Below are 13,360 nucleotides of genomic sequence, written 5' to 3'. Positions count from 1 at the left end.
TTGATGAAGTGAAAAAACCTGGTGACCCCCGGGTGGCAGAGGTCATTGTGGAGGGTCTTCAGTCTATCAACCTGCGCGTTGGCGCATGTACCACGTGATAGGGCATCTGGGGGCTCATTGAGTTTCCCGGGCCGGTACAAGATATCGTAATTGTAGGTGGAGAGTTCGATTCTCCACCTCAAGATCTTGTCATTCTTGATTTTGCCCCTCTGCTTATTATTAAACATAAAAGCTACTGAACGCTGGTCAGTGAGCAGGGTAAATCGTTTTCCGGCCAGGTAATGTCTCCAATGTCGCACAGCTTCCACAATGGCCTGGGCCTCCTTTTCGACAGAGGAGTGTCGAATCTCCGGGCCCTGGAGGGTCCTTGAGAAAAAGGCCACGGGTCTCCCCGCCTGGTTAAGGGTTGCAGCTAGGGCAAAGTCGGATGCGTCGCTCTCCACTTGGAAAGTGATGGACTCATCCACTGCGTGCATCGTGGCCCTTGCAATATCTCTTTTTATGAGAGTGAAGGCTGCACAGGCCTCTGCTGTCAGGGGGAAGGAGGTGGACTTGATGAGGGGTCTGGCTTTGTCCGCATAGTTGGGCACCCACTGAGCATAGTACGAGAAAAACCCTAGGCATCTCTTCAGTGCTTTTTGGCAGTGGGGGAGGGGGAGCTCCATAAGGGGGCGCATCCTGTCGGGGTCGGGGCCGATGACTCCGTTCTCCACTACACAGCCAAGGATGGCAAGGCGCATGGTACGAAACATACACTTGTCCTTGTTGTATGTTAGGTTCAGCCATTGGGCCGTACGGAGGAATTTCTCTAGATTAACATCGTGGTCCTGCTGGTCGTGGCCGCAGATGGTGACGTTGTCTAGATAGGGGAAAGTGGCCTGGAGCGCGTTCTGGTCAACCATCCGGTCCATCTCCCGTTGGAAGACTGAAACCCCGTTGGTGACGCCGAAGGGAACTCTGAGGAAGTGGTAGAGACGACCGTCAGCTTCAAAAGCTGTGTACTGGCGGTCCTCAGCCCTGATGGGGAGCTGGTGGTATGCCGACTTCAGATCAATCGTCGAGAACACCCGGTATTGTGCTATCTGATTGACCATGTCAGATATGCGGGGGAGTGGGTATGCATCTAGCTGGGTGTAGCGATTGATCGTCTGGCTGTAGTCAATAACTAGGTGCTGTTTTTCGCCAGTCTTCACTACCACCACTTGTGCTCGCCATGGGCTGGTGCTACTTTCAATAATCCCTTCCTTCAGGAGTCTCGCTACCTCGGATTTAATGAAGCTCCTATCCCCGGCACTGTAACGCCTGCTTTTGGTAGCGATGGGCTTACAGTCGCGGGTGAGGTTAGCGAACAAGGAGGGGGGGGACTTTAAGGGTGGAGAGGCTGCAAATGGTGCGCGGCGGGCGATTTAAAAGCTGCTGGCTGCAGACTGTGAGTGGGGGGAGGGGTCCGTCGTACGCTAATGTGACACTCTTAAGGTGGCACTGAAAATCCAACCCCAGTAGAACGGCAGCGCAGAGATGTGGCATGACCAGAAGTTTAAAATTTTTGTATTCTGTGCCCCGTACTGAAAGGGTCACTACACAGTAGCCAATGACGTCTGCTGACTGGGCTTTGGAAGCCAAAGAGATCCGATGGCGCGTCGGCAGGACCGGGAGAGAGTAACTGCGCACCGTGTCGGGGTGGATAAAGCTCTCCGTGCTCCCGCTGTCAAAAAGGCAGGTAGTGGCGCGGCCGTTTACCGTAATGTCCATCATGGACCTGGACAGTTGATGAGGGAGAGATTGGTCCAGCGTCACGGAGGCCAGCGTATGGTCGAGCGGGTCGATGTGGTCGTCAGATGAGGCGGTGGTTGAGTCCGGGTCCCCCGTGGTTGAAGTTGGAGACGTCCAAGATGGCGGACAAAATGGCGGCGCCCATGATCCCGATCCCCACGCGGCTGGGGGAGCACAAGATGGCGGACAAGATGACTGCCCCCACGGTTCGCACGCGGCGCTGCTGGCGTTAGCGGTTTTACCTTTGCAGGCGCTGACATAGTGTCCTTTCTTCCCGCAGCCGGAGCAGGTAGCGTTTCTCGCCGGGCAGCGTGCTCTGGGGTGTTTTGCCTGGCCACAAAAATAACATTTCTGTGCCTTGGACATCGCAGCAGCAGTTGAAGGTAGCGGTCCCATGACCCAAGGTTGTGGCGTCCACGTTGCGGAGCGGTTAGGGGAGAAGGCGTCCATATTCCTGGGGGCCGCATCGAGCGAGAGCGCGAGGGACACTGCCTTTCTCAGGTCCATTTCTCCCTTTTCCAACAGTCTCTGCCGGGAGTAGTCGGACCTTAGACCCACAACGAAAGCATCTCGGATCAGTCCCTCCGTGTGTGCTGCGGCTGATACTTCTTTGCAATCGCAGCCTCGGCCGAGTATCCGTAGTGCCCGTAGGAAGGCCTCCACCGATTCCCCGGGCTGCTGTCTGCGGGATCTTAAGAGGTGCCTGGCATAGACCGTATTTACCGGGCGTGCGTATTGCCCTTTTAGCAGATCGATAGCCGCCGCGTAGGTCGTCGCGTCCTGGATTATTGTATAAACTTGGTGGCTCACCTTTGAGGACAGGATTTCCAGCTTGTTTTCGTCCAGGGTCACAGTTGAGGCTTGCAGGTAGGCCTCGAAGCAACGCAGCCAATGCGCGAATTTGGTAGCCGAACCCGCTTCTTGGGGGTCTAGGTCCAGGCATGTTGGTCTGAGGGCTCGCAGCAGCTCCTGCTGCTCAGCGTTTGTTGTCGACATTTTGTTTTTGCTAATAAAATTGATGCGCTATCAATTACTCATAAAAGACGGAGAGTTAGGAGAGTAACTAAAGGCTTTTATTAGCAAAGAACAGAGCATGCCTCTCGTGGTTGACTGGGTTCCAAGAAGGCAGGGGGCTGCAGAGCAGTCACCTTTATACTTGGGCCTGTGGGTGGAGCCAGGGGCGGAGCCAGCAGAGACATGCTGAGGCATGCATAGGTACAACAGTGTGCAACAACAACAACAACGGTGAACAACAATAACAGTGGTTTACCACACCATGTTGTTACCATGCTTACGTTGGGCTTGCACCTACTACGGTGGTGTAATTTTAGAGCTGCCCCCAAAAAATCCTGGGGCAGCACAATGGAGGCGGACACCTGACGCAACAGGCCTCCACCCCTAGTTCCTCTTTCCTGTACCTGGAATCCCTTACAGAATTGTCAGCACCGAATTGAGTACCAGTAACCTACAATAAATCTTCAGTGAAACCAAATGAATTTCTCCCTGCATTGGTCATAGACAACACAGAGGAAATCGGTGGTCGGCATGACTGAGAATGAAGGATTGAGGTTGGAATAGCAGATTTATGGGGGATCCACAATGGCCTGACAGATAATTCTCAACGCACATATAATTGCAACATATTTAACCTTTAATTTAATTTAATGGTAACTGGTTGTTTGGAAGAATATATTGGAATGCAGAATAACTCTAATCTACATATATTTCATTGCTATACATCAATTAATTTGTAAAAATTGAAACTGGCGATCCAAATAGAGAAGGAATTGAATAGATAAAGTAGTTGGGATGAAAAATAGCAAATCTTATTTAGTGTAGATAAATGCGAAGTTGAGACTGGGAAAGGGGGCTTGGAGGGGGAATAAAGAATTGAAATGCAGCTAAATAGTATCAGTACACTCAACATAATACAGGAAAGTACTCATGCATAACTCTCTAAGACTATCTTTACAGCGTGAGGTAGCAGTTAATAAAAGCAAACAAGATCTTTGGGTGTTGGACCAGAGGGATAAATCATAAATCTCAGGAAATGATAATGAACTTGCATAGACTCCAATTCAGAAGGCAGAAGGTGAACAGACAGTTTTGATGTAATTACCTTACACAGAATATGGTGGATACACGGAGCAGCCTGCTAGGGAATATGGATTGTATTCAGGAAGACACTGGATAGATATTTGGGGAGAAAGTGATTGAAAGGCACTAGAGATAGATGGTGTGTAGTCAGATAGATTGTAATGATCCCTTTCAGCCTTAACATTCCTACATTCCGAAGATTGTTACAAATTCAACTTTTTTTTAAGTGTCTGTCTTCCAGTAAACAATAAATGTGAAATATAGACACATCTGTATACAATAAGTGAACATTTTCATATTCTTTAATTGCAGAGTATCCACTCACAGTCAAAAAAACCTGATGACTATATCCAACTTGGGTGTTATTTTTGGGCCAACACTAATGAGATCCCAAGAGGAGACTGTAGCAGCTATGATGAACATTAAATTTCAGAACATTGTGGTTGAGATTCTGATAGAGAATTATGAAAAGGTACTGTATGAGCTACCTTTCTTCAGTGATTGCATTTTATATTTTAAGTAGTTGATCTTCATTGGCATTGGCATTAGTCATGGATAAAAATGAAACAAAAAATGGGTCTCTCTCTTTAGCAGTCTCTGCCTGTTTCATATTCTTTCTCCCAAATATCTTTCTACTTCTCTTTTGCCTTCTCCCTTTCTCACAATTTTTGACTGGTTTGTTTCCTTCACTCTTTCTTTCTGTAAATCTCTCCTTCATTATATCTTGTCTCTGTCTGTAAGCTTTCCACTCTACACACTGGGGTCGATTTTAGTTCAGGTGCGGGGAATTGTCGGGTTCCCTGAATTTAGTGATTCTGACACGATTGTAAATGGGTCTGTGAGATTGATGCAAATTTAACACAATTGGCCAATTGATTTCCAGTGTGTGGGAAGCCTTGGCAATTGAGTATTTCCAGTCAGAAAGTCGCAGAATATGACGTCATCATTGCTGCTGCTTTTAAGGTCCACAGCAAGCCTCGCTTCCTTTGCAGGCTTCCAACCTTCAACATTAAGATGGCACAGGAGCCTGCAGGAGGAATGGCCAGCGGGAGGGCCAGAGCTGCGCCCAAATTTGATGAGGCTTCACTCCAGGCATTACTGGATGGTGCTAGGGCCCACAGGGAGGTCCTCTTCCCTTCTTCAGGGAGGAAGAGGCCTCCCAGCCAGACCAAGGCTGTGTGGCTAGAGGTGGCAGGTCAAGTCAACTCCTTGGGGCTTACACGCAGAATGTGGTTGCAGTGCAGGAAAAGATTCCATGACCACCTTCGCACTGGAAAAGTAAGTACTGTATGAAGTTTCCATCACCCTCAATCTGTTCCCCATTGCCTTTCCTCACCAGCACTCAGCTTTAGCAATTTCTTCCTGCACATCCCACTAGACACTCACATCCATGCACCCTTAGCCATTCCCTCTCTCTCTATGCTCACGATCACAGAACTATTCCACCATGCAGCCCTCACACTCCCTCTCGCTCTGATGCTTTGAACACAACTGACTACATACTGGGAGGGCCCTTGGTCTTGCAACATCACTCCATCTTTGTCTCCTTCTAAGTATCTATGCTATGCAATCTCTGCACTCACTCTTTCATTCTCACTCAACCTCCACTTGTCTCCCTCATTGCAGGAAAAGAGAGCTCACAACAAGAGTGAGCGAGCCAGGACAGGAGGAGGGCCGCCCTCATTAGCCCAGCTCACCCCCTGGGAGGAAGGTGTCCTGGAGATTGCCGGGGCTGACCGAGATGCGGAAGTTGGGGAAGGACAGACAGGAGCATCCCCGCAAGCTGGTGACAGAATAGTTTTCCCTCTCTCTCATTGGCATTGCATGAGTTGCTGATAATGATTCTGAAGCTACATCATATGGACTTATGATCATCTGCAAAATGCAATGTGCATGTAACCTTGGCATCATATCTCTAACTTTTTCCTTGACTCCTCCCACAGGACCATCGAGAGCCCCCGTCCCCACTCTGCAGGAGGAAGAGCCTGAGCAGCCAGACTCCTCAGAGGAATCTGCAACCTCTGAGGGCGCAGCGTCAGCAGAAATAAGCGCACCCAGCACCAGCGCAGACACTCACACCTCGGTGGGACCTTCGGGACATAGAGTACAGCTGTCACCTGGTGTATCACAGCTCACAAGTGAGCATCAGCAGATTGTGGAGACAGGGACAGCAGTGGAGAGTCCTCGTCGGTGGGCGCAGGACTCTGCCAGCTCGGCTCAGCTGCATGTCGACCCTCTGCCTCTGGGTCCATCCATAAGATCAGAGGTGATGGAACTCCATGCACAGATGCAGGAGTCTCTGGCAGGTTTTGTCTCCAGGGTCGCTGCGAGTGTGGAACGAATGGAGGAGTCCATAGCGAACATGAGCAGAGCCTTTGTGGAGTCAGTGGCGCATGAACGCATCAACACGGAAAGGATGGCTACCTACGTGGAAATGATTGCTGCCTCCATGGTAAGGCTGGCTACGGTAGAGGAGAGGAGGGCTACGGCCATGGAGGAGGTTAGTCGCCAGGGTATGGAAAACATGGTGAGTGTTCAGAATAGAATGACATCTCTTGAGGAGCGATGGGCATCTATTGAACAGAGAAACTAGACCTTCATGGAAGTCCTTCTGAGTAGGACTGCCATTGCAGATACGGGTCCCCATGGCCCCACTGATGTGCAGCAAGGTGCTCTCCAGCCACTTGCAGGCACTGAGGGGGACCTGACCCATGAGAGGGAGGTTGGTGGCAGACCTCAAGGAAGTGGGGGTTCCTCTCCAAGCACTCACACTTCCATGCCACTGCAGAGCCTCGCCGGAGTCCACACCCAACAGAGATAGACGTCTCAACTCCTGCACAGCCGCAGGAGCAGCAGACTGCTGGCGAGCCCTCACATGCTTGCCACCCCAGAGGATGCCCGCCAAAGGTGTCGAGACAGGAGCAGCTGGAAAGTGAGCAAGGGGCCTCCACATCTGCTGAAGCCACAGGGGAACCACTACGTAGGAGCACGCGTAAGAGGAAAATAAAACACAAATAGTCACAAGGGTAGTCACTTGGGTGAAATGCTGTGTATTTTGGAAAAATGCCATCAGTTGTGTGTGTTTCATAAAAATTCTGATGGCAACTGCTGCAGTTCTGACGTGTGTCATTTCGCGAATGGGGCTTTCACATTGAGGGCTTAGGATTACTTGCAGTTGTCAGGAAGCTGGTCCAATAGCTCGGAATCCGCAGGGTTTGGCCATTGTCGATGCTCAGGTAAGAAGCTGCGAGGCAAAAGAGTTTGATTTACTAGGCTAAGCAAATCTGGCCAGGATGAGTGCGTTCCTTGCAGCCCGGGCAGCAATGTTCTCGCGTAATGCCGCTGGTTGATGGGCCTCTGCAGGATGCTCGTTCTCGCCCTCCTCCTCCTCCTCATCATCATCAATCATCATCATCATCTGAGGAGGGTATGAGAGGAGCCACTTGGTCCTCAGGAATCTGCAAGCCACGACGCTGTGCCATGTTGTGGAGTGCACAGCAAACCACGACAATTTTGGAGACCCTGGCTGCTGAGTACTGTAGGGCTCCACCTGATCTATCCAGGCATCTGAAGCGCATCTTCAGCAAGCCGATGGTTTGCTCGATTATGGATCTGGTGGAAATGTGGCTGCAGTTGTAGCGCTCCTCAGCTTCGTTGGCTGGCCTCCTTAATGGTGCCATTAGTCAAGTCCTCAGGGGATAGCCCTTGTCTGCAAGTAGCCATCCGTGAAGTTGGTCTGGCGGACTGAATAGCGGAGGCACACTAGACTGGCGCAGTATGAAGGAGTCATGGCAACTGCCAGGGTATTTGGCACAAACATGCAAAATCTCCTCCTTGTGGTCACACACCAGCTGAACGTTAATGGAGTGGAAGCCCTTGCTGTTGACAAAAATACCTGGATTGCGAGGGGGTGCCCTAAGGGCCACATGTGTGCAGTTAATGACGCCCTGCACCCTTGGAAAGTCTGCTAGATGACTTAATCCATCCGCTCGCGCCGTCACATTTGCGCGATCCCTAGTGAAATGGATGTGATTGTGCGCGAGGGCAAAGAGGGCACCTCTGTGATGCAAGTGTGTGCGGCCGACTGGGAGATGCCGCTGATGTCTGCTGCTGATCCCTGGAATGAGCCTGAGGCAAAAAAGTTGAGTGCGGTGGTGACTTTGATGGCCACTGGTAAGGAGTGTCCACCTGGTCCTCTGGGCAGCAGGTCTTGCTGTATCATTGCGCAGATGTCAGTCACTATCTGCCACGAATGTCGGAGCCGCCTTAGGCACTGCTGCTCAGTCATATTGAGGTAGCTGACCCTGTGTCTGTAGACCCTGTTTGGGGGGTATCTCCTGCGCCGATGGGCTTCCATGCGCTGGCCCCTTCTGGCCTGTGCTGCCTCAGGTGGGTGAGCAGCAGCCTGTCGCTCCTGCTCCCGCTGCTGCTGCTGTTGCTGGTGCTGCTGTTGTGCCTGGTTCTGCTGCTGGCGCGCCTGGTGCTGGAGGTCCTCTAATGCCAAGAAGGGAAGGAAAAAAAGGCCTCTCATGCTTCTGGTAGATGCCTCAGTTGAGGAAGCGTTGAGTGAGGGTGGCAAGAGGGGTTTCGCAGGAGGTCACACTGGAGAAGTGTGTGAGGCTACAACCTTCCACAGGTGTGGCTAGGCCTGGTAAAAGTTCCCCCAGACCTGAGACAACAAAGTCCTGCCACCTGCAAATGATGACTGATCAAATATCCTCTTTAATGTTGGACCTGCAGCTGATAGTCACCAAGCCAATAGTGTTCACGTCAGGTTTCACAGGCGTCATCCCCACCAGGCGTGTTTTACGTGGGAAAAGGGTTAAACAGGCAAGGGCCTGTTAAAATGGGATTATAAAAGCCAATCAGTGCTGTTTAAGGGCCCTAAAGACCAGTCCCACCTGTTGCAGGCGGGACTGATTTGGGTCAATCAGACACACCTAGGTTAAAATAGCGTGGAGGCGGGAACCAGGCGGAGGGGGTCGCGGCCCCCAGGTTTTGCGATTTTAACCCCCCGCACGCCTAAAAGCCCGCCTCACGGCCCAATGAAAATCAAGGCCACTGTGTCTGCCTGTTCCGCCCTCCCCTCAAAAAAAAATTCTGTTGTCTTTTTCTTGCTTTTCTCTTATTTTTTTCATTTCCCAAAGATAACTTGGTCCTTTGGCACTCTTATTACCCCTATAAATATTACTGTCTCTCTCTGGTAATGCAAAGGTTGGTATGTATGTCAATTTTTGTGACATTGTTAATTGAGATGAGTTGCAGATTGGGTTGAATTTACATAAGACAGAGGGAGATGTTGAATCCTGCATTTCTTACAAAAATGAGTGGGAGACAAGTAAAAAAATACAGTTATTGGAAGAGAAGTTTCTTTTGATAATTTTGGTCCGTGAGCAACTCCACAGGAGATCAGTTATTAATATTTTGTGATAATAATGCTCATCAGTCATGACAATATCCAATGCAATTAAAGCAAAAATGCCTTTGTTCTTATTGTATTGTGATACAATGCTGAAATGGAGAGCAACTGCACTTGCAGTGTGACCCTAAAAAGGTCATTACTGGCTGTTTATGTCATTGCACTGTTGTATAATTCCTGTTTATTTGTGTGTGTGTATTGAGTGCAAAGTGGTATTCTCTGTTTAATTAGTATAGGTACTCTAAGATCCAATAATTATGCACTCTTATCTGTTTAAATTTTCTTTATTATGATGATGTGCTAAACTTGAGACATTGGGACTATTTCCAGTGGAGCAAAGAAGGTTAAGAGATTTGATAGTGGTTTTGATTGGGTAAATAAAGAAACACTATGGCCTAGAAATTCAGTATAGCCACATTTGGGGCGCTACAGTTGGGCGGCCGCTAAAGTTTGCGCCCGGCGCAAGTTCGCGCCACCTTCGCCGATATTCAGTCGCATCGCCCCAAGAGGTTGCTGCTGCGCTAAAACAGGCGATGCACGACTATCATTAGGCGCTAAGCCGGCGGCCCGGGGCGATACCCCCGAGGGCGGGCGCAGCGCAGGTGCGGCGAGTTGCTGATTGACGGCAGACACTCTGGCGCCGGTGAGCTCTTAAAGGGGGAGGGTGGATTTGTTTGCCTGCCACGCCCTGCACACTGCAGCCCTGAAGCAAGGCCTGACCACTGCTGCTTCATCTGTACAACGCCCAGGACTATGGAGAAGGCCAACGTTTGCACCCATTGCAGCCCCCATTATATGTTTCCAATCAATGCTATGGCTCTGAAGTTAAAGACAAGTGCAAAGCTGTGGCCTGAAGCCACAAGTACCTGTGCGAGTGTTGAGCCAAACCAGAAAGCTCTCTACCTTTGTCTCTCTGCAAAGATCCGTCTCTCACAAAGAAGGATTGTTGCAAAAAGGCTGCCTTTTCTACTGCAGGAGGAGTGCCCTTTAATTTGCGCCCCCCGCGCCCCGCATCGACTGAGAACCGTTCCCCTCTACCAGTCGCTAGGGGCGCCAGGCGCACAATAGGGCGGCGCCACTGAATTTCCGGTTTGGGGCGAACAAAGGGCGTTGCACGATGAAATGACGTCAGGATCTGCGCGCGCAGCTGAGCGCGCGCAAAGGCTTTGCGCCGCCGCTAAATCTTTACTGAAGTTGGGGAGAGGCGCAGATCGCGCTGCGCCCGGCCGCTAGCCGCCTAGCACCCAACATCTCCTCCTCCTAAGGCGCTAGCGGCTGGCGCAAACAACTGAATTTCTAGGCCTATTTGTTTTGGTTGGGGAGTATTGCACCATTTAAAATGGTCATGAAGATAGTGAGGAGAGAAGATAGGAGAGATTTCTTTATGGAGATAGTTGTTAGAATATGGAATGCTTTTCCACATGGAGCAATTGAGGCAGAGATCCTTGCTCCTTTTAAGGGTAAAAGTGGTTACACATTTGAAGCAGAGAAAGATACATGACTATGGGACAGTTGGATTCGTTTCCGATTGTTCTAGCAAGGATCTGGTACAGACTTGATCAGCCAAATGGCCTTTTATCCTGTAAACTTCTATGGTTCTTGTATACATACAGTAAAATATTTTGTTTAAGAAATGGACCCTTGTACAAAGAAGGGCACTGATGTTATTATTGCACTGTCCTCTGACTTGTGCAGCCTGTGTTTGAATCCAGCCAGACTGATGGAATGCCAATCCCCTCTTGCTGCTGCCTGTTGGAATTTGCCAAATCCTAATCCAGTTACCAGTAGTCATGGTTTCACAGCAAGAATCTATCTACAGTTTGGCACTGTTGACTTCTTACTGAGTGTGTGTGAAGAATGCCTGGTGTAGGAGGTAGAAAATAATCAGATTTTTACAACAGGGATGTTGTTCTGATGTTGGGGATGAAACACAATGTTTGGGCAGAGTAAATAGAGCTTTTACTCGGTATTGGCTAAAAATACTTAGCAATGACAAAAACATGTTGAATAGCATTTGTGACAAAAAATAGACATTCCTAATTCCTAATTTATATATTTTAAACTTAGCTTAATTTTTTTTAAATATAAAAATTAAAAATGCATTTCCGAACATTAGATCAATAATCTAATGCTGAGTACCATGTTGACAGCTTATTTTCTATTTCAATTACATTTACTAGTTATAATATTTTATAATTTTCTACCAGCTAATGTTTTATTTCCCTCATTCATAGATATTCAATACTCCACCAGACCCAAATGTTCCTCTCCCTCAACCTGAGCAGAGATCTGGATCTAGGCGAAGCAAGGCAACCTGCCTGTCCACTGGCCCAAGAAGACCCAGAGGCATCTATAGCCCGACATTGTGTCTGGCAGATGCAGACAGTAAGTACAACATACAGACACATTCTTAAAGAGCTAAACTGAGCTGTATTCTAAAACTGGCCCCATGTGGATTCTATTGCTGAAAACTGTAAACCACAAACTCAAAACTATTCTGAATATCTACATTTGAAAGATGTGTTGGGAGAGGTTGCTGTTGGTGTGGTAAGTTTATCATTTTTCTCCACACCAACCGCCCCCCCTCCAATCCCCTTCAAGGTTATTTCCCTCTTTTAGATGCATGCACATAATGCACCATTCTCCAACATTGACCATTGTCTGCAGGAACATGAATGGCCAGGAAAGACAGAGGCTAGGAACTGTGTGTAATGATTTATGACCACACATCTTCATCCTGCGACTCAATGATCCAGCATGTTGGTATACTAAAGCATTATGCCACCAGGTTGCCTCTTCAACAGATATTTAGTGAATGTTTGACTCCACAGATATCTAATTGTGGGAATGGTAGCACAGTGGTTATGTTACTGCGCTAGTAATCCACTAGCGCAGTTAGCCTGGACTAATGATCCAAAGACGTGAGTTCAAATCCCAGCACGCAGCTGGGGAATTTAAATTCAGTTAATTAAATAAATCTGGAATAAAAAGCCAGTATCAGTAATGGTGACCATGAAACTATTGGATTGTCGTAAAAACCCATCTGGTTCACTAATGTACTTTAGGGAGGGAAATCTACCGCCCTTACCTGGTCTGGCCTATATGTGACTCCAGACCCACAGCAATGTGGTTGACTCTTAACTGCCCTCTGAAATGGCCTAGCAAGTCACTCAGTTGTAACAAACCGCTATGAAAAACAATAATAAGAATAAAACCGGATGGACCACACGGCATCGACCTCAACATCTGACTTGGACATGACAGCGGACCCCATGAAGTCTGATTGGCTTCAGGTCCAGCATGGGCAAGGAAACCTGCTGACTACCACCTACTGCCCTCCCTCAGCCGATGAATCCGTACTCCTCCTCCATGTTGAACAGCACTTGAAAGAAGCACCAAGGGTAGCAAGGGCACAGAATGTACTCTGACTGGGGACTTCAATGTCTATCAACAAGAGTGGCTTGGAAGCATCCCGGGGATGAGGGGATGGACATATGAGGAGAGGTTGAGTAGATTGGGACTCTACTCATTGGAGTTCAGAAGAATGAGAGGCGATCTTATTGAAACATATAAGATTGTGAAGGGGTCGGATCGGGTGGATGCGGGGAAGATGTTCCCGATGATGGGTGAAACTAGAACTAGGGGGCATAGTCTTAGAATAAGGGGCTGCTCCTTCAAAACTGAGATGAGGAGGAACTACTTCACTCAGAGGGTGGTAGGTCCATGGAATATGCTGCCCCAAAAAGCTGTAGAAGCTACATCATTACATAAATTTAAAACAGAAATAGACAGTTTCCTAGAAGTAAAGGGAATTAAGGGTTACGGGGAGCGGGCAGGAATTTGGACATGAGTCTAGGTTCGGATCGGTCATGGCCCTGTGGGTAGCGGAGTGGGCCCAGGGGCCGTGTAGCCTGATCCTGCTCCTATTTCGTGTGTCTAATTCTGTTAGATTCAGGAGATGGTTCTGTGATAGTGGATTGGCGGTTAGGATCAGATCAGCCATGATATTATTGAATGGCAGAGCAGGCTCGAGGGGCCGATTGGCCTACTCCTGCTCCTATTTCTTATGTT

General features: G+C 48.9%; 1 protein-coding gene across 1 annotated transcript in view; it reads left to right on the top strand.

The window, feature by feature from the left end:
* arhgap42a (Rho GTPase activating protein 42a) overlaps window positions 1–13,360 on the top strand; it is a 604,917-nt gene that overhangs the window by 531,597 nt on the left and 59,960 nt on the right. The window contains exons 18-19 of the mRNA XM_085998730.1: window positions 4,183–4,342; window positions 11,524–11,674. Coding sequence (XP_085854856.1) covers window positions 4,183–4,342; window positions 11,524–11,674 — 311 coding nt within the window. The remainder of the gene's footprint in view (window positions 1–4,182; window positions 4,343–11,523; window positions 11,675–13,360) is intronic.

Source organism: Somniosus microcephalus, chromosome 10 (assembly GCF_052327205.1).
Source record: "Somniosus microcephalus isolate GS21.2 chromosome 10, FLI_Smic_1.0, whole genome shotgun sequence".
NCBI lineage: Eukaryota > Metazoa > Chordata > Chondrichthyes > Squaliformes > Somniosidae > Somniosus > Somniosus microcephalus.
The sequence above is the reverse complement of the archived record's forward strand: the minus strand, read 5'-3'. Positions and strand labels throughout refer to the sequence as shown.